Here is a 22166-nt window from a genome sequence, read left to right on the forward strand (position 1 = left end):
GGATACCACGATATTTAAATCGACTGCTTTCTCAATTAACGCCACTACAGATTACCAAACCCGCCAAAATAACGGGTTCTCCCGATTTTTCATTTTTACAATTACCGAAAACATGCCGACATTTTCAGCTTAGACGGAGACCTAATTACATAGATTTATTTGCTTTAATTAATTGCACTCGAAGTGTGCTGTCTTACTTATAACTATGAATATAACACTAACTTTATGAGGCGCGGTCAAACGACCGGTTTCAAAGTTTCATTGAAAATTCTGCACTCGTCGTTGTTTCCCTTGCTCGTCTAACTTTATGTAAATCCTCCTATTATCCGATTAATCAATTTCTCAATTTTTCTTGACAGAAGAATCTACATGAATAAAGTTGGACGAACAAAGGAAATAGCGCGAACGAACCTACAATCTTAAATTGAATTCTGAAACCGGTCGTTTCGCTGAACCTGGTTCCTGTCAAATTGTCCCATCGACGAATATTTTCTCGCAAACTCTCGACACTCGAACGAGCTAACCGCCTACGCACATCGCTGACTTTCGCTACCCGCGAAACATTGAATTTCATAGGAGCAGGAAATACGAGACGAAAATGATTTCTGATTGCAGGCACGTCGCAACATCATCACACGATGCACCCAGCTATGCAACACTACATGTACCACACGGGGGTGGGAGTGGCTGGTGGTCTTCACCAAGGGTTCGCGCCCCCGGCGCCTCCACCGATCCATCCCCACTCGCATTCACACTCCCATTCCCATCACATGACGAGTCTTCAGGGTCTCCAGCTAGCCGCCACGACGAACGCGATGGTGAGTCCTCCATTGGCCACGTTTCCGCCCTTCTAGCTGCCCTGCTTATAGCCGCGTAGTGGAATTAAAGTAGACGGAGAGAGCGGTGGTTCGATGGAAAAGCCACATGGATGTTCTGTTTGTCTGGTTTCAGACCGGTTGGCGATCGGAGTACACATGAATCGCGAGTGATCAACAGCTCAGGACGCAGCCCACCACTCTAATCTCGTTCTAACGTAATCGCGAGCTCGAGCTCTCCTCTCTTTCTCTCTCCGCGAACGATACCGAGAGACGTTCGAGAGGCGCACACTGACGGAAAAAAAGAGAACGACGCGAACGAAAAAAGAAAAAAAAAGAAAAAAAAGAGAAATTAACGCACGAGTCGCGATCCATTTAGAATAGTGCGTTGCCCCTTTCTTCTTTTTTTTTCTCCCTTTCTCCTTTCTTTCTTTTCGTTTCTCTCTCTGTGTCATCTCGCATCTGTCCCCTTTCGTATCGCGGTCTCGCGTCGCTGTAAATATGTAAAGTTTCGCACAAAAGGTAGGGCCGTCGAGCCCGGGCCCCAAGTACAAACAAAGTCAGCTATAACTTGTATCTGAGTCTAATTAGACGTGCTCTGTACATAGACGACGCTATATCTTAAACCAAGAGTTTCTATTACGTGCGTGGCGTGAAAAACGGGGGTGAGCGCAAGCCACCCCCTCCTCCTTTGTCGTGTAATCGATCGTCCCTCCGAGGAGGCTTCGAAGACGATTCTTACAGGGTGAACCAGCGGAGAAAATTATTTATTCGAAACGTTCGAAGGTGTTCAATTGTTTTCGAAAGGGTATGAAACCCTCGGGAATCGGAGTCGGTCTTCGGAGGCCGGTGTGAGTAATATTAGATATTAAGCGTGTATCCGTGAGAGAAATCGTGCAATTTTCAAAGTCTTTTTATTAAATGAGAATCCCGCGTGGGGACCATTGGACGCCGATTTTCTTCGCTCGCTTCTCTACGTTTCTACCTTGTAATCCTCAACGCCGTTCTGCCTTTTCCACGTCGTCGGTCGCTTTCATCCGCGCTACTGCTCCTAAGTGTCCGGACGAGTCGTGACGACAGCACGCAAAGTCTACTAGAGTATACAAATTAATGCGAAGTTAATTATCAGAAGCAGCCATCACCGATCTGCCAGCATTTTTAAATGAATTTGTAAAAGTACATTAACCTCTTGGGTACGCGCCACTATAGTGGCTTTCGCGGATTTTCTACATTACGACGCGCCACCATAGTGGCTTTCGCGGAAGTTCTATATTATGACGCGCCACTATAGTGGCTTTCGCGGATATAGTGGCTTTTGCGGATGTTCTACATTACGACGCGCCACCATAGCGGCTTTCGCGGATGTTCTACATTACGATGCGCCACTATAGTGGCTTTCGCGGATGTTCTACTTTACGACGCGCCACCATAGTGGCTTTCGCGGAAGTTCTACACGACGCGCTACCATAGTGGCTTTCGCGGATTTTCTACATTACGACGCGCCACCATAGTGGCTTTCGCGGAAGTTCTATATTATGACGCGCCACTATAGTGGCTTTCACGGATATAGTGGCTTTTGCGGATGTTCTACATCACGGAGCGCCACTATAGTGGCTTTCGCGGATGTTCTACTTTACGACGCGCCACTGTAGTGGCTTTCGCGGAAGTTCTACATTACGAAGCGCCACTATAGTGGCTTTCGCGGATATAGTGGCTTTTGCGGATGTTCTACATTACGACGCGCCACCATAGTGGCTTTCGCGGGAGTTCTACATTATGACGCGCCACCATAGTGGCTTTCGCGGAAGTTCTACATTACGAAGCGCCACTATAGTGACTTTCGCGGATATAGTGGCTTTTGCGGGTGTTCTACATTACGACGCGCCACTATAGTAGCTTTCGCGGAAGTTCTACATTACGATGCGCCACTATAGTAGCTTTCGCGGAAGTTCTAGATTACGGAGCGCCACTATAGTGACTTTCGCAAATGTTCTACATTACGACGCGCCACTATAGTGGCTTTCGCGGATATCTTACATTACGACGCGCCACCATAGTGGCTTAGTCTACTAACTAATTCGTTCACCATTTGAACTAAATAATTTATTCAGTTTGTTTTGCTCCACACTTTTTTACCCTCGCAATGTTTTTTGACAATGTTAACAATACATAATTTGTTTTTGATACGCCAGTGTCAGGAATCAATTGTTGCTTTTCGTTAAAATAAATATACCATTGTTAGACGCTGTCTTTAACATGTTGACCCGTATCCTTATAATTTCGTAGAATCTTCAAGCTGAAAGTGTCGCTTCGAAATAGAAAACGAAGAGCAATTTGAAAAACACCATCGCGCTATGAGTGTGAAAATTCTGACGCGGTTCTATGTGTTGTACCATGATTTAACATATATCACACTCAATTGTATTGTTAATTATTAACAATAGGTTTACGGACGTTTCTTATATACCTATCTCTATGACGACCCGTCAAATTGACGGGTAAATAACGCATTTTCTTAAAAAAGTCGATTTATTCAAATTAAGTCTGAATGGAACAATATTAGGCTTCACGTTTAAACAAATTATTAATAAGTAAAAAATCTTTTCCTTTTAAATTATCATGGAAATGATAATAATATTAACGCTATAGGGTAATCATATTTATTGAGCACATTTTTTACAAATGTTCTGAATTTTGTTTGTGCATTTTCTGCATACCATCTTCTTGCAATATATACAACAATTGTTGCTTCTGTTCCTTTTTTTGCAGTAGCCCACTTTTTCGCACTTCTGACGTTGAAAGTGACAGAAACGAAGCGTCTGATCTTAAAATATGAACTCCTTTCTGGATATTTTCGATCTGCTGCACTCTTTACATAATATCCACGCGTTTATCGCTGCCAAATCTAAAATATTGAAAAAAGCTTGAAGGGATCATCGCAAACTCCCTGCTTTCTCGCTATATTTGCGTGCCATCTGCTCAACGACGTCCACACCAAACTTTGTTTTATTATAAAAAGCAACACTTTTACAATTGTCTTCTACTTGTACACCTGTATGTTGGTACTTACAAGGACTTTTAGGTTTACTTTTGTACACAGTAAGCGTGCAGTTTTCTGATTTATATAAATGTGAGGAGAACAAAGTCATCTTGTCTTTTTTCCCCTGAGCATCGAGTTTCATCTCTCCCCATAGAAGGGAAAACATTCGAAATATATTTCGTGTGGACGTCAAATGCAAACCAAAACTTAAAGCCAAATTTATGAGGCTCCTTCGGCATATATTGCGAAAACCTGCATCGGACTTTCGTTGGAAGTAATTGTTCATCTATTGAGATATTTTCATATGGCTTGTAACGAGCCTGGCTATTACTTATAAATCTGTTCCATATTTCGGATATCAGCGCAAATTTATCTGTTTGTAATCTTTCGGAGGCTTTCAATGATCTCGCTTCATATGCGCCCCGGGCACAGAGAATTCCTAGAAAACTACGTAACTCAGCAACTGTGATTGTCCGTCTTTTCTCAAAACTCGATGCGCCTCGGCTTCAGTGCAATCTTTTATGTGTTCCATTATGTGTCTATCGATTATCAATACGAAAGCACAAGTTACACAACTCGACATATTTCTCTTAGCATAGCCAGTAGGTCCTGCAATATCCTTGAACATCATACGAACGGGCGTCCTACCCCTAGATCCGCCTGCTTTCAGTTTTGTGTCCCGAAATTGCAATTTCAATTTCACTACGTTTTGGCATGTGCTTGGAATGCTCGTCCTTCCATCCTCGGAGTCAGAACTAGAAAAAATTCGCGTCCTTTTCTTGATACGATACACTTCAAAGAAGCTTTCCATCTCTCTACTTTCAGTGTATTCAGAACTTTCACTGTCGGCTTCGCTTTGGCCTAATTCACACTGATCTTCTTTGAAAGTATCCTCGGAACGATCTTCATCGATGTTGACAATTTTGCTCAATATCTTATTATATCTCCTGGACTTACTCAGGATTGCTGGAAAAGGGGAATTGGTGAAAAAAGAAAATAATGTGTCCAAATTCAATTATCCTATTGTAAATACTTAGAATAAGCGGACTGTCTGTCTTTGAAAAACAGTGTGTTTATTAAATCAACTAGGTTTCGTAGAGATAGGTATGCTGCATACAGATTTCAAAAATTAGAAAGCCTAGGGAAAAATAATCCTGCGTATCGATTCTTTGAGTGAAATGATTAATCTACGATGCAAAATGGTTAAAATTAATGCTGTGCTTTTTGGCATATTTCATTTCGAAGTTTAAAACTCGTCAAACTGACGGGTCCCGTAAACCTAGTGCTTGTAGTACGTGCATCATATGTTTAAGAAAAATTATAATTTAGTCATCAAACACATTGCGATGTGTTTGCGTAGAACATTATCCGTCACACGTTGCTGTGCTCTATTTACGCGTAATTCAAACTTCGCGTAAAATTCCTAAGAGGTTAAAGGCGTAACGATCATATACTTTGCTATCCATTGAGCACACTGCCACGTAGCTATACCGTTGAAGCGTCATAGTTTGAGCCATTAAAGCTTCGAGTTTCTGTAGCTGCTCCAGCTGAAGAACCTAAGGATGAAAAGTCGCGAAGTAAAAGATTCTATACGGTGTGGCAAATTGCGTGTTTATCATCGCTACATCGGCGTTCGAAGATCGATCGATCAAATTTTCTATTATAATTTTCCATCAGCCGATTACGAAGAACAAAGTCAGCGAATTTCAACGTTGGCAATTAATATACGTCGTATGGAAGAGAAAGAAAAATGTCCGGACGCTTTCGAGCGCTAGCGCTGTTCTGTTTCGGTTTGCGAGCACCCTGCGATTATTCACAGCGACGGCGGAGAAAACGTTTCGACTCGCGAAATAATTCCGCGAAATCTCGCAGTGTTGGGCAAATCTCTCACGAACTGGTTACGTTCGTTAGCGTTGTGAAACGTTTTCTGTCGCCACGAATATCTCACGTCGATCCGCGGCTTCTCCATCTTCGACTCGCATCACTCGACTATCGAATAGTTTGGGTTCGCGTTTTAATTTTCCCAGTTCCGGTCGAATTTCATTTTCCTTCGTGAAGGAGACCGCCGCAGAGAAAATTGAAGCTGAGAAAGTCAAATATCCTAAACGCGAATAGTCCGACGTATAATAAATTATTGTCATCAATGGTCTGCGAATATTTATGGAAATTCGTATTTTTGTAAATATTATTCGCAAAATCGATAGGCGAATGTTCCACCTGTATGGAACACAGCCGTATTTTACGTTACATGCACTTTTGTATCCTCAAATTTCCCATAAGCGTAGATTTAAAATTCTACCGTCTAGTGATCTGTAATCGGTAAATCAACAACGCCGTTTTCAGGGTTAATAACACGGATTTCTCCGCTAAAACTTAGTTTCACCGTTCTTCGATCGCGCCCCATTTTTACGCTTACTTTTCTACGTTTCCCTCTTTTCATTTTAAATGGCAGAACAGCTTTCCACTACCCGTCGACGATACGCTACGCCGCTGACTTCGTATTTGCAGATAATTTTCTTATTTTCCTCCGTTTCAATCACTCGCTTACGGCCACTAGCCGCTTGCGGACGAGGCCGCTCGACGAGCGAGCGTCGCCGTCGAAGTACTGACGCGCATAGTTGGGAAATTGCACACGTTGATGGTTTTGTTCATTGCCCAGGCTTGTATTATTTTTATCAATATTTAATTCCTTATCATTATCACTGCTACTAGAGATATCGAGACTTCTTCTACCTTGTCAGCTTCGAAATAGTATTCGCCGTCGCTACTATCGAACATGTCCCTTCTGGGTTTTAAAAAAATTGATAAAAAGCTTGCCGAGTGGTCTGGTAATGCCATTGAAAGGTTGAAATTCGTTCTGGCTCGACCAGCATCCTGCGTCGCGAGTTTACGTTAAAGAGAAGGTCTCCAAAGATCTGATTTTCTTTCGTCAAGAACATAATACTATTTCGTTTACTATGCGTATTATTAGCGAGAAAAATAGACGTAGACCAGCTACTTGAAAATAAGTGTCAGAAACTGTGAACAGATTTGGGCGGCTATGTGACAGGCGTGCGGAACTGTGAAAAGACTTGCGCGACTATTTGCCGACACTCGTCCGCGAAGAGCTAGTTGTCCTTTGGTAAGTTCGAAGGAGATTTGGCGGATGGCGGAAGGAAGCTCGCGAAGCCTGGTTTCTTGCGAGCGACGTTCCGTTGTTTCTTCCCGCGTGGCGCACGCAACGCTCTCCCCAATTTTTCCGCCGGGAAATCGGCGTCCAGTGGTCCGAGCGTCGCGTCGTGTGTCGTACCGGTTTAGCGATAGCGAGCAACAAGTTAGGTGTATAAAGCACACGTAGAGAAGTCGGTAAATTATATGGAACTTCCGGTGATCCAGATCGCGAGTCGGTCGTCCCCGTCGAGAAATCGAAATTGTCGATTCGAGGAACGAGCGAAAAGCAAAGAAAAAAGGACAAAAATAAGAGAAGATGGAGAGGATAAGAGAGAAGGAAGACAGGGACTGGACACGAGAGACGGAGCACTGGGCGGAAATGCAAAAGCGAAAATACAAAAAAAAGAGAAATAATTAAATAATAAGATGAAGAAAACTAGGGTAAAGAAGACGAAAAAATCGTGTTGTAAATTTTGTATCTTCGAGATTGTGTACCGTTATCATTGTAATAATAGTATATATATATAAATATTATAAATATATATATATGAATATAAACGAAAAAGTCTATATATACAAAGATGAATATAAATATAAATATATATATATAAATATAAATATTATAAATATTATAAATAATAGTTGAGGTGTGTGTGGATGGTGGTGTGCGTGCATGCGTGCGTGCGTGAGTGGAGGCGCGCGACTGGCGAAAAGCAAAATGAAGTCAAAAGGGTGGGGAGGAAAGAGAGGAGTAAAAGTGATTGTGCATAAATTAGCGGTTAATTGCGCATCGTAAGATTTGCATCTAGATAGTCGGAGCGCGCGATGGTAATTAAAACGATTTATCGCGAGCGAGAAAGGTTAATAGCCGTGAATGACGATTATCATTATTATTCTTATTACTATTATCGTGGTCGCCGATCGGCCGGTATCGCCGATTATTCATTAATCTCTCCTTCTAATTAATTAATTAATCGCGCGGGCACACTCGGCACGAGCCGGCCAGATTCGTCGCAATTGCGATCCTTTCTTTTCTCGATCTTGCTAGGCCGTGAATATCGAAAAGGGCAACCCTCCGTTCTTCGTCATCTCGCCACCCCTTCGAACATCCGATCTTTCGTCTCTTCCTTCGTGCAAACGTTCTTCTTTCCCACCTGTATTCTCCGCGTTCGCTTTTCGGTCGCAACGCAGATCAACGTAGATTTTTCTCTCTTTGGAAATACCTTGCCAGCCATAAGCGTACGGACAATCGATGGAAATAATTTCGTAGAGATACGAACGCTGCTCGCCGCTTTCGTTTCTTAATTACTTCGTTACTCTTACGCTCGAGTGTTACACACGCGCCTTATAATTAGACCGTGCTTGTTTACGCGTTTCTTTCTCTACGCAGACTTCGCATTTCGAAAATTTACAACACGCGTATGACACGCAAGAACCTACGATCTTTAGAGTACTCGTCGCGATACGTCAGTGGGCGAAACGAAATTTCTATTTAAATTTCTGCTCTATTTAAATGCCGTTTGTTCGTGGCCGTAGAAATAGAAAACCACGTAAACATCCACGGTCTACTTATAATTCGACTTGTTCGAGTAACGTTTGTTCCAGTCGTTCGATAGACGTAGCCAGCAGCTGTCCCTATGCTTATGACGTAAATGTATCTGTAGATTTCCAATTTTGCGGTAGTTTCGCCGCGATGGCGTGCACAAATCTCTTCCAATTATTTTATACTCGAGAAACGATATCTAAAAGAAATTCGAGTAACACGACGTCGGATATATAGCGAAGAGTGTCGTGACGCGTAGTCGTCCAGGTGCTTCAAATTCTTTGCGATATCGTCCTCGAGATGTAACGTAACGAGAGACAGAGAGATCCATCCGACTGGAAACTTTGCTCGTCACTGCGTCGTCCTTGCAGATTCTCGCGAAATAGAATCGCGCGAAAGCTTTCGAACCGAAGCTTTGCAAAGCCGATTACTGGGATTCTGTGCGAGCCGATCAGATAGCGAGATTGAAAGACAGACGCGGTGGATCGATTGTTCGAGGTGCGAGATCGTTTCGTTCGAAGAGATGGCGGGCGACCTGGAACGGCGCGGTGGCTTCGAAAAGCATTGGGACGAGGGAAACGAGAGAAAAGTAGAAGGAAAAAGAAAAGACTGACGAGAAGAGGAGGGAGAAAGGGCGGCGGATGTTTCGCCGCGGCCCCTTTTTTCGCGAACGGGTCGGTATGAAACGAAGAGACGCGGACGGCGGAGAGAGGACAGATTATTCTAATAAAATAGTATTATTAGGGAGTAGCGTGTAGACTGTATAAAGAAACGCAAACGCGATCACACAGAAATACAGACACAGGAACGCGGAGGAAACGGAGAGGGGAAAGAGCGCAAGTACGATGATTCGGAAGGCTGGACGTTTAGAGGGATGGAAGAAGAGCAGGAGGGATGTGACTGGAGGCCGAAAGTGAATTCAACGACAGAAGTTTCGTGCAGATACTGATTTCGTGAACATGTATAAAGCGACATTGTAAGATATCGTTGTAAAAAAAGGTTTTAACTTAAAATAAATTAACGATAATTCACGCATAAACGCGCATGTTTTTAGCTTCCGAAGCATAGTTTCTACCAACAGGTTCGCTGCTACGCGATCCTCGCCGGTTTCCTGCGTTTCCTACGATCGTTACAACGAGCTAAATTACACGGACTGGAGGAAAGTGCGCGATCGAGCGAAGCACGAAGTATCCTTTCGATATTCGAGTATCGTTCTCGTCAAATCGATCGCGGCGAACGAAACATCTTCTATGAGGCTGTTCAGCGACGTGTTCGCGTTCGATTTCAGTCTCGTCGAGCGTCGTGCGGATACCGTTACGACAGCAAATGTAACATCTTGGAAAAACTGTAACGCGAAACCGCAGCGAATTTCAATCGGTCGCAGCTGTCAGGCCAGAGCAGAGAAAATTCGCGTGGCAGTCAACGCGTCAGCCGTGTGTTCCAATTCTTCAACCGGCCCTTTGCTCTCTTTCGCGGAAACAGCGCAGCTCTCTTGGAAGATAAGCATCGGAAGAGCCGTAGCGTGTTTTTCCAAGACGATTTTCGACTCGGATGCGACACGAGAACCTTATTAATTAGCAGGTGCGAGTTAATTAAGCGTTATCGAGCCGACGCGACGTGTTTACATGTAAATCAAAGGCCGGTGCGCGAGATAAGTCGGCGGCTTTCGCGAAAGCGAATAAATTCCCTGCCGCCGACCGATGGCTATCGATATCCGGCCGAGGGACGTTTCCGAACCGGAGCAATTCCCGCGCGACGCAACAACTGCTACTTACGCGATCGCTGCGTTCATTTCGCTTCCATACAATTTCACGTGCGTAATTGACACAGCAGCTTTGGCTTCTCGGCAACTCGAGCGAGCAACCGGTCGACTTAGAAGCTCGCGCGACCAGTACGGACGACGCGGCTTTTCCACCGGGTGGCGAAGTTTCCCGGATACGAATTAGCAGTAACGGTCTATTCGCGCTACGACGTGAATTTTTTGCCGAACCGATCGTTCGTCTCTGGTACAGCGGCACACACGGTGTATTCTCTAGAATCGATCGCCATTATGTTTCTCGTAATTGATCGGTGTCGTCTCTGCTACTGGCGGCCTCCCCTTTGGGGGATCCTTGTGTTCCCTTTGAAACATGACGAAGTTCGACGGCCGCGTGACGTAACCTGATCGAAATCGGTGCAGAAAGACGCTTGCGTGAAGTAATAACGATTATCCTATTTCGGAAGATGATATCGAGCGTCCATTTGCCTTATTTTTACGATTAATTAATTACTTCACGCAAGCACAAACCCAAAACGCGCCGATGATACTCGTTTCGAAGGGAATTGCGATGGACGTGTCTTGCTGCCTCGCGTTGTGCACGGGGCTTTACGCACAGCCATAGCCGTAGCGGTACCGACAGTTCTTTGCGAATATCTCGGAAATTGAACGAGATAAACGGTTATATGTATAGGAAAAAGTTGTTGGAAATTTTGAGCTTTACGACATATTCAAAAATCATCGACATCGGAGAGAACGGGACGGTTGTGCAATTTTGCTGTTTTTTGTTTATACTTGAACTCTTGTGCAAGATTCTTAAAGTTTGCTCCTTGGGAATTTATTATTGGAAAATTGGCGAAGGTTATAAGTAAGGACAATTGTATTTCATTTTCAAGGTCAATGTTTCGTTTTTTTTATCTTTACCTAGTTAAACCTCATATGGCACTTCGATACGAGCAATGTTTAACACTTTGCGGTAAAAGATTTTCTTTACTCGCGTTAACTCGAAGCAACTTGAGCACAAGGAACATATTTACACATAGATAGGAATGCGCGTAAAAAAAGAGCTATAGTTGTATCGTTCGTGATTGTTGTCGCTATTAATGACGTCACCCATTCGGAGTGCAGCGTAATTTTGTTTGGTAATCTGATACGTTTGTCCAATACTCGAGTATATCTTTGTGATTGTATCTTATCTCTCTGTTATGAAAACACGCGAGGTCACTTGTTGTTTTTGTCGCGACGCTACAAACTGTAAAATTTGCAAATAACCTTAGCATTCTGAACAGCTAAAATAAATAAAAGGAAAAGGTTGGAAGATTGTTTGCGGTGGAAGCGGACTCCTCGAGTTTAAAGAGAAATTTTTAATGGCTCCGTAGCGAAAACAAAGGGTTAAAGAGTTCAAGAACGAGTAACACGTGGTTATGAGGGAAATTCGAAGGATGGAACCTAATCTGTCCGTAATTATTTTGCCGCGAGACTTCGAAGGAAGAAAATGTATTGTCGATGACTGAGTGAACATCAAACTATTTTTTGGTAAGTTTACACAGATCATTTCGATCGCGACCAAAAATTAGTAGAAGATGTTATAACACTAACCCTTTGTCGTATACCGTTGTTGAAAATTTCACGCAGCAATATTAGTTTTTCTAACGTAGAACGTAAAATGAAGATCGTAAGATCGGTTCCCTCTGTCTTTGTGTATACCTGTTTTAATAATTTCGATAATTGTGCAGCGACTATTTATCAGTTAATTAACGATTTGAGATTTGTTAAAATACTGAATGGTTTTATTATAGTTACTGCACTCATTTAAGTTGTTGGATAACATCACAGTCATGTAAAATAGCTTAGACTATTACTTTTATGCAAAAAGAGAAATTCCATGCGATATATTGTTTAAATGGTTTAGTTAAATATTAGAGATAAATTGTTTTCTTTTGTATTTGTTACAGGAAAGCTACTTTGAGGACACACACAGCAATCAGGAATTCATAAACAGGCAACAGAAATCAGGAGATTATGAACAGGTAGCAGCAATCAACAACAAACAAGAGCAACTATGGGTAAACGGCATGAACGATCTTCTTGGGAATAATTACATAATACGATAAGACATGAAATTATTCATTGTAAAATAATTGTACAGAGTGTATTCAGAAGTTTCAACAAATTAGAATAATTTAACAGCATTTTACCATCTTGTTAATAACCCTTTTCATTATCCAATCCCAGAAACGGTCACAAATAATTCCGAGAAACGACGTCATTTCCAAGAATCGCCGAGGTTCGTGCCACCTCCTCTGTCTTCATGTTCCCCTGATACAAAACTGAGGTTTTCTTTCCACACATTTCTCGTTCGAGCAATAAATGTTGTGCTCTCGGGTTTCTCAGAAAATGACATCATTTCCAAGAATCGCCGAGGTTCGTGCCACCTTCTTTGTCTTCATGTTCCCCTGATACAAAAATGAGATTTTCTTCCCATACATTTCTCGTTCAAGCAATAAATGTTGTGCTCTCGGGTTTCTCAGAAAATGACGTCATTTCCAAGAATCGCCGAGGTTCGTGTCACCCTCTCTGTCTTCATGTTCCCCTGATACAAAATGGCAAAATCGGAAATTTTGGTCGAAATTTCAAAAATCTCGCTTCCATGAATTCCTGGTAAGTGACGTCATTTCCAAGAATCGCCGAGGTTCGTGCCACCCTCTCTGTCTTCATGTTCCCCTGATACAAAATGGCAAAATCGGAAATTTTGGTCGAAATTTCAAAAATCTCGCTTCCATGAATTCCTGGTAAGTGACGTCATTTCCAAGAATCGCCGAGGTTCGTGCCACCTTCTTTGTCTTCATGTTCCCCTGATACAAAATGGCAAAATCGGAAATTTTGGTCGAAATTTCAAAAATCTCGCTTCCATGAATTCCTGGTAAGTGACGTCATTTCCAAGAATCGCCGAGGTTCGTGCCACCTTCTTTGTCTTCATGTTCCCCTGATACAAAACTGAGATTTTCTTTCCACACATTTCTCATTCGAGCAATAAATGTTGTGCTTTCTCGGGTTTCTCAGAAAATGACGTCATTTCTAGGAATTATTGCTCAAACCATTGAGAATTGGAAGGACTATAAGGACTGTGGATGATGCGGAACTCCTTGTTAATTTGCTCAATTGAGTTAAGCTTTGTTCAATTGAATTTGTTTACAATAATTGTACAATTTCGTAAAGAATTCATACTTTTCTGCGTAATGACTTGTCTAATTATGTAACGTTACAATAACTATCCTCGCAATAAGTATCCTCGTACGACGAATGCGATGCCTTGCAAGTGAATTTTCATCGAGCCTCTTCAGCGTTGTTTTCGTACACGAACTTCCTGCGAGAAGTTGAGACTTTCCCGAGATCTTCCTACGCAGAAAATCATGGAAAGATGCATCATTATACATAATTCCTTGCTACATTTTATCATGAAATTTCATTATAAACGTAAACGTGGAGTATCATGATGAAGATGCGATAAGTGGAAAATGTAAGTCATAATTGGAAGGGAAATTTCGAAATACGATACCATGGAAGGAAAAGATGGGAAGTGGGAATCGTTACTCTGAAAGTGAAGGGTGGAGTAAGAAATACCAATTAAAAATGGAAATATGACAAGGTAGGTATTAAAAAGGAAAATGTGTGTGTACTCTATAGGAGGTCTGACGGGAAACTGAAGGCTAAGGATCGGGGAATACGTAGTACAAAGTTGAAAATAAGCAAGGGGAATAGAGTTATGGAATTACAAAGTACCAGATTAACCGGTAACGCTTGTAATACGGTGTATAACTTTCGAAATAATCGCAGCGTTAATAAATTAGCATTTTTAACTTCAATCCCTCAAATGCGTAGTTCATTCCGAGCGTGACCAGCCGCGTCGTCGCGTCAGAATTCTTTTTATTCCTTCACCAGTCCGATAAAATTAGAAGGTTGGGATTAAAAAACGTATACCTCTCGTAAATTGCAAAATACTTGTATTTATGATAAAGAGTTTATTGCATCTAGCTTTGTTTAACGACGAACCTTCGTCCACGGAAAGATTTCGTTTCGGTGTAATTAATCGAATACACAATTAGTAAAACGGGCTAAATTTTGGATAATTCCTTCGTATCTGTTCGTTATCTTCCGTAAAATCAACACGAGTTCTCAATGATCGAAAATGAAAAAAGAGACAAGCTATTGCATAATATTATTATATAATATCTATAAAGAAATAACAAATTCGTCAGACTCGACGCAATTATGAAAAAGCAATTGGTAATTTTATATGAAACCATCGAGGTGAGCTGAGGTTAACTATCGTTCTGTCTCAAATTACCCCTTAAACTATGCAACCAATGGTTTACAGCCGCGGCTATGAAGAGTCGCGGAGGAATCCAGGCGATTGGCGAGAAATAAGGCGATTCTAAGGGTGGAAGGTCTTTCTGGAGAAGGCAGGGGCTCGTTTCACGGCGAATTAAATCCGTGTATAGGTTTCCACTAAGTCTCGGCAGCTGGCCGGCAAATGGCCGCTTGCGAGCAAGGGGAAGATCCGGAGGAATCGAAAGGAACAGCCATGGGTAATAGTGGTCGAAGAGAAGATGCGTTGGTCTCGGGGAAAACTGGCTGGGATTTCGCGTAATCCCGTTCCCTGGGAAGCTCCTTTACTCCTCGAGGTCCTCGAGTCAACCGACTCCTCGCTTTTGCCTCGCTTTGCCTTTGCGCGGTTCGCCGCAGCTGTCCCGAAATCGTCGTGGGTCGATCGTGGAATCGATAGCGCGATTGTTGGCAGAATATTCTTGTCGAGAGACGTTTAAAAGAAGGCAATTTCGAATGCTAGTTATCTCTCGTGAAAACTTGGAGCTATATTGATCGTTTAATTAGCTTTAGTCAGTCTGACTTTATTATCGCAGTGACGCGACGGTCTACACAGTCAGTGGTACTCTAATTTCGTTATTTGTTTGAAAAAGAATATCCAAAGTTCGCGTACTTTATGCTTCTATCGAAAGCAGAACTTCAAAGTTCACAGCAAAAGATAAACAGCTGCTGATCGGCCGCGACGAGTGTCTGCCAGTGTGGATTGAGCTTTAGGACGACACGAATCGAGGGACTTACGCAGATAGCGAGGCGAACTTTCAAACGACGATGGATACCTTCGCTAAAATTCGTTCGAAGCTGCGTTATTCGTCGATCAGACTAGAGTCGTCTCGATGTTCTATGTCAGATCGATGGCCGTCCTTAAAGGTCCCCCTAGCCATAAACTGGAAGCGGAGACTCGATCTACGAGCGACTAAAATTCTTGCCGATAAAACGGAAAGCCTGGCACAGCGCTGGATTAAACGTATCGAGGTAAATCCGTTGGAAATCGAGTGTTTCCGCGTCGATTGGCAAAAGTGACGCATGGACGCGCGACTCTCGTGCCAAGAATCGGTTGCAAACCCTATGGAAAATCGGTGAGTCGAAACCGAAACAGGCTGCACGTAATCCCTGTCGCGTATCCTGCCGCGTGGGTCAAGCGGCTGGGGTCAGTCTCACGTCGAGTGTGAAACTGCGGGATTTCCAGCTCCTTGGGGAAGAAACGGGAAATCAATCGGCAGGATTTCCACTCCGGGCACCTTACGGATCGCTTACGGTGACGTCGTCTCTCCATTGACCGTATGTTTCCACGAGGATGATAGACAGGTACGGGGGATCTCTTTTATCGGTTAGCCATGACGTTTGTCCGCTTTCTACCGGAATCTGTTCGCTGGCAGAGCGATGATATAGAAACGGAGAAGAAGACAGAGAGTAATGAGAGGAATCATCGAGCCGTTCTTCGTGATTCGTCGATTTAGATGTGTTCCGATTGTTGCCAGCTACGGCACGCAACGCGGTTTAACACGTCACGCACTTTCAAGACGGGAATTAGCTCGGATTTCTACGCGCCGCTTCCACGAAGCCTCGATTCTCTCCACTTGACGTTACGCGGACGATGATTTCTGCCCAGCGCATCGTCGTCATACGGAACATTGCCGATCCGTCAACTTCCTCGCGGAATCTACGCTTCCAGAATCCGCAAGCGTTTCATGTAGAAAATATTAGGAACAATTTCTTTCGGTTTATAAGATGATCACAGATGGACAACAATTTTTGTTTTATATTATTGTATTGAATTAGGTATCCATTTCGTTCCATTTCTATTATTATTTTCGTGCATAATTCAATAAACTAATATAAAACCAAGGACATTGTGCGTCTATTATTTTCCCATAAAATGAAAGAAACTTTTAATACTTTCTTACGGATAAAAAACAATTGTTGCACGGATAGAACAAACTACAGCGCAGTTTCGATTACCCGAGTCCCATTTAACCGAAGTTTCGTATTATCCGTGGCGTTCCCTTCGTTTTTCTTCGAAATGTTCACACCAAGACTACGAAAGCGTAGATAGTGGAGTATCGTGTAACATACCTCTAATTAATAATTAATCAAATCTAAATGTACCTGGCGTACTTGGATAAATGTAATTAAATCCGTAACGTGCGGCGTTAGGTTGTCGAAACGTTTCGTGCGATTGTATTACGCCAGGTCCGGGTCGCGGTGAATCATCGAGCTTCTACCGCAATACGAATCTATTCGGCTAATTACAAATAACGTGAGAGCGACCTGTGAAATTCAAGAAAGAAGTTAGCACTTCTCAGACAAAGTGGACAAAACACTTGGCTTTCTAATTTCATTTCATTTCAAAATACGAGAAAAACCCACCGAGCTACGAATGCGATCGAAACGCGCTGAGACAAGCTCAGAGGAGCTGCGGTATAAAGCAGCAATCGTTTGCAAGTTTACGCGTAAACCTACGGGATGAAGACGCATGCAGGTTGGCGAGTATCCTCGAAGGAGCCTAGAAATTTAGTAATTTTAACAGCTGTGCACAGTGGGCGAAATTCCAGCGATCTTTTAATTGGCTGTTAACGAGATGCCGAGCAATCGACCTATGGATTCTACTCGGGCAAAAGCTTCAACTCGGCGTTCGGACCGGCGCAAATTCCAGGCCAATGCTCGAACGAGAAAAATCAGCTCGGACAAGGGGAGATCGATTAGCAGAAAGGCAGCGGTGTATGGAAGAGTGGAACGAAAGGAGGTTAGAATCGAACGAGAGAGTCGGATAGGAAGGAGGAAGGAAGAAGAGGAAGAGGAGCGGGCGCATTGTTTCTGTGGGAGGATCCCATGCATAAGTTAGAAGGGCTCGTACAGGTGTAAAAGAAGAATGCTCGCGCGGGTATTATGGGTGGCAGAGCGGGGGCGAGGGAGGCGGCAGGGCTGGTTGGAGGCTGGCGTACAAAGGCGCGAGTTTCGCCAAGTAATCGTGCCCATTAATAACGATGCTGATCCACCTCCTCCGACCCTCCTCCGCCAAAGACTCGGCCGCCCCTTGGACACTATCCCCTCGAAAAGCAACCTTCCATCTGACCGATTCCGTGTTCGTTTCGACGATTCCTTCCACCGTCTTCCAATGTCCATTTTTAGCCCATTTCGCCGTGTTTGTATATCGCGATAAATCGCTGCACATCATGCGCGTTCGCTCGCTTTTCCGATCAGAACGAGCAGCGTGCGGCAACGAGAGTTTCCGATCGGTAAACGTGCGATCGTTGGAAGCGGATCGGAGGATCGAGGGAGACGGAGGATCGCGATCGTGGACGCTTCTCGCGATGATTCCTCGGCGATTAATTTTAACGGCGAACGGGTCACCAGCGCGCAAGGGGAGGTCGATCCGGATAGGGTTGGCCGATAGGATAGAAGCGCGGAACTTTATCGTTCAATTATCTACGGAGGCTGCAGCGTCGAAATTCAGTTGGCCGATTTAATTGCAGGTTGATCATGAACGTCGGCTCGCGGAGACGAGACGAGAGGCATCGACGCCTCGTAGACGCCCTCGTGCTCGATTTTCGAGCGCAAGATCGCGGCTCTCGATCGCTTCTCGCCCGGCACCTCCCTCGGACCGACCGATCCTTTTTCCCGCTACGCTCTTTCTTCCCCTTTTGCTGCCTGGCCTCTCTTCTCTCTATACCAATCACCCTCCGTCCTTCTTTTTTTCTTCCAACTCTGGCGATATAGCTGACGGTGCTCGGTTTTCGATCGAGAGGAAGAAGGCGAGCGTTCGATCGGCCACGTCCACCGGATTAATCGCATCAACGGCTGATCCTGTTAATCCAATTCTTCCTTCGGCGCGATAAGATCGCGGTCGATAGGGAAATTTCGCGCGTGGACGTCCGGCTAACGGCTCGACGCCTCCCAGCCATCCTGCGCCACAGTCTCCTTAGCCGTCGCTCGTAAGATGACGCGCGTCATAGGAAAATTTCTGAGAGAAGCTTCCAGATAGACGAATTTCCTGATACGCGGTTACCTGCAAGCTCCGTTTCACTCTGTTTCTCTTTCTCTCTGCTGCGATCGATCGCCTACCGCACACATACCGTGCGCTCACTTAACGTAAAATTTGACGAACGACGAACAGAAGCCAGAGATCGTAGTCGAAACGAAAATACAGGATTCTCAGATTCGTTGGAAGGTCTATGCGCGAACAGTTGCGGGAAATTGAAAAATCTGGAACAGGGCGCGGGGTGGTTGGACGACTCGCCATGTCGAGCGTGCGGTGGCAGGTCGCGAATAAGAAATCGCACAAATCACGATCGACTAGTTAAGCGAGACCGAGATAAAAGGAAAGAGAGACGGCAGAGGCTTTAATAACGGCAATTATCGGCGCCCTCCCGTTACCGAATCGTTCGATCGTGGCAGCTCGTATTCGGCAGAGATCGAATAAGGTAGGCGCGTGTTAATCACCGACAGGCAGTAAGAGAAAGAGAGGCAGAAAGAAAAAAGAGAGAGAGAGAGAGAGAGAAAGAGGCGAGTTAAAACGAAGAAAGAGAGAAAAAAGAGGAAGAAGATAGAAGGTATCCCCGAATACCCATGGATGACCAGTCATTGTTGCCTCATAAAGCCAGTGAATGCCCTCCCCGTGATTCCTCCTCGATGGGGCAGCCAAAAAACGATCGGGCTAATCGTCCAACGATTGTAATAGCTTTTCTTCACGGTCATTGTCCCGCCTCGGCTCCACTCCCGTGCACTCCCGGGTCCAAGAGAACGCGGACTGGCGCGCGAGCCAGTTTCTCTCAGCAGCAACGTAAACGGTAACGCTAATTGGTAATTTCATCGGGATCGTTGAATCGTACGAGAGGAAGAATCGCAGCGGAGAGAAGGGGACGGAAGTGCGCCCAAAAGGAGAGCGTAAAATCTTATTTGCAAACGAGATTTCGAGTGTCCCACGGGCGGGATGGAAAAAAGAGCGGACAATGAGGAGCGTGAAGCGGCTCGGACCGGGAAGGAGGAGCGGGCAAACCGATTTGCCGCATGAGCTGCCCTGTTTGCTCTCCGGATCACCGCCACCTATAATTTCCTCTCGTCCTGCGTCTCCGATTTGATCCTGTTACGTGAATACCGGCGACCAGGAATCCATTCGAGCCCCTAATCTGCCTATTGTCGCGTCCGCTGCGTCGCAACAGACTCTCCGATCGATCGAGGGATCTGCTTTTCCAGCTTTCTTTGCGAGTCGATCGCGTCGCGCGGTTAGTTAACAAACCCAGGCCGAGCCTTTCACGGGATTTCTCAACGGGAGGGAGGGGAGCGTGGAACTGGGATGGCCAGGGTTTATGAAGTCTTCGCTTCATCGCGAACGAGCAATCGTTGGAAAAGGAGGGAGACGTAGGTGTTCGGCCGCGCTCTACCCGCTAGTTAGCCTCCCATAAAGCCACGGCGTAAATTATCCGCGAGACTGACACTCTGGGGAGTGTTTGCGATGGTCCACCTCCCGTCGACGCCCTCGAACCTCCGCTCAGGCAACGCGAGCTTGCACGAACGCAGAGACGAGACTTTCTCCGGACGCGAAATCGGCTCGAGCCTCTCGAAAACGTTTTCCACGGGCCGGATCCGCGACCACAAATTCATTAACGAGCCGAGGATCCCCCGGAGGGAGCGAACAATGCGTCGCCTAATAGAAATCAAATCGCCTCGCCGTTTATAACGACCCGCCTTCCTTTTGTTTCCCCCTCCTCCCCCGCCCGCCATGGACCTCCTTCGCGCCGCTCTTTTTCGCCCATCACGGAATAATCGAACAAGATTGATGAGAGCGGCGTGACTGGCGCTTAGACGGAGACAACAGACGCTCGATTCTCTTCGCTATCTTTCTCTATCTCCGCGTAACCTCGTTCCACGGAACGTTCCACGGAAGGTTCCCTCCGGTGTCACGGGGCCCCGTGACACCGTGCTTTATACAGACACCAGCTCCCGACGTCCGGAACATCTACGTTTCACGCCTGGAATTTCCATTGTGGCCAGATGCTTCAGAAAAATCGACTTGCACGCGCGACGTGGCATTCGGAATCGGTGCGTCCTCGCTGTTCCATTCCAATTGGACGACGATCGGACGATGCGTGGAGATTGTTATTAGTTCAGATCGACAGATAGACAGCCTGCGTGTACCACGCTTACCGCGTAGGTTCTTGATCGATGCGATCCGATCGAGACATCGATAGTTTTATTGTGTCGTCTTGTGCGATAGCTTACATCAACTTGGATCGATAGTTTCGTTCGTTTCGTAGGGAAATGACAGATGCACGACATTTTTCGCTTTATTTCATCGAATGATTTTATCGATTTTTATCGACCGACCCGTCTCGTGCTGATAGAACGAAATGGATCATACTAAAATGATATTGTAGGATCTTACTACGATTAGTTTATTTACGGTAAATGGATTAAACAGGTGTTGGTTAAACGATGGTTGTTTAACGTGAACTAATAACGTACTATAATTTAGACAACTAGATAGTTCATTTGCGCTTCAACTTTTTACAATTGTAAAAATTGTATGAAAATTGACATTTTGAATATAAATAGAAGATACTTTGAAGCAAAAAGTGACCCATTGAACAATTAAACATTATTATCAGAACATTGATAAAAAAAATGAGAAGAAATCTTATTATAACAAATATTATTATAAACACACCTTGGAAAATAATTGTAAATGCTGCTTTATAATCATATAATTGGAGTTACAAGTGTGCGCATACCTTGCTATTGTAGTATCGTAAACTATTACGATTAGTTTATTTATAATAATTGGATTGAACAGATGTTGATTGAACAGAAAGCGATGGTTATTTAACATGAACTAATCACAACAACGTATTATAATTAAGACAACTAGATGATTAATTGGCAACTCTCGTCACCAGAGATTCAATTCTCTGTCAACAACGTTAGCAACACTCTCTCGACAACGCAATTCGCACTCTCTGACTTCTCAACTCAGAATGACTTAATTCGTCTTTGTCCCTTAGCAACCCCCTGTCTTTTGTCTTAGCCAAACCACGAAAATGTTCCGCAACTGCTTCTTTATAATTCGCCCGATATCTCTTAGACCTTTCGTCCACGATACTACAGTATAAAAAAGATGTTGTGCGTCTGTTACTGAACCCTTTGTCCTAAAACAGCGAGTGAGACTCGTGGTAAGAAATTTGGGCGAGAAGCAATAAGATTTAAGCACAAGATTCGACAAGAATCAAACACACGATAAACGTTTCTTAAAATTATTAAAATTATTATTTGTACGGCAGAAAAATTTACTTAGAATTCTCAATTGATCGTAAAATTCATGCAAATAAAATAAACAAACAAGAGCAACAACCACCAATAAATCAGTCGGACTCGACAATTTCTTATTTTACTTACGCGTAATTATTTCTTACGTTCACACGTTTAGATTATAATTTCCTTAAAGAATTAGACAACCCTTATACCCATCGTATCGATAAAAGG

At 44.1% G+C, this 22166-nt stretch overlaps 1 protein-coding gene across 4 annotated transcripts in view; it reads left to right on the plus strand.

Annotated features, from left to right (window-relative positions):
* LOC132914896 (GATA-binding factor C-like) overlaps nt 1-9587 on the plus strand; it is an 86807-nt gene extending 77220 nt beyond the window's left edge. For all 4 annotated transcript variants that reach the window (XM_060974398.1, XM_060974397.1, XM_060974400.1 and 1 more), the window contains 2 exons: nt 616-818; nt 952-9587. In XM_060974398.1, coding sequence (XP_060830381.1) covers nt 616-818; nt 952-978 — 230 coding nt within the window. In that variant the 3' untranslated portion in view covers nt 979-9587. The remainder of the gene's footprint in view (nt 1-615; nt 819-951) is intronic.
* The last annotated feature ends 12579 nt before the right edge of the window (nt 9588-22166 follow it).

The sequence above is a fragment of the Bombus pascuorum genome, chromosome 15 (genome assembly GCF_905332965.1).
Source record: "Bombus pascuorum chromosome 15, iyBomPasc1.1, whole genome shotgun sequence".
NCBI classification, from domain to species: Eukaryota; Metazoa; Arthropoda; class Insecta; order Hymenoptera; family Apidae; genus Bombus; species Bombus pascuorum.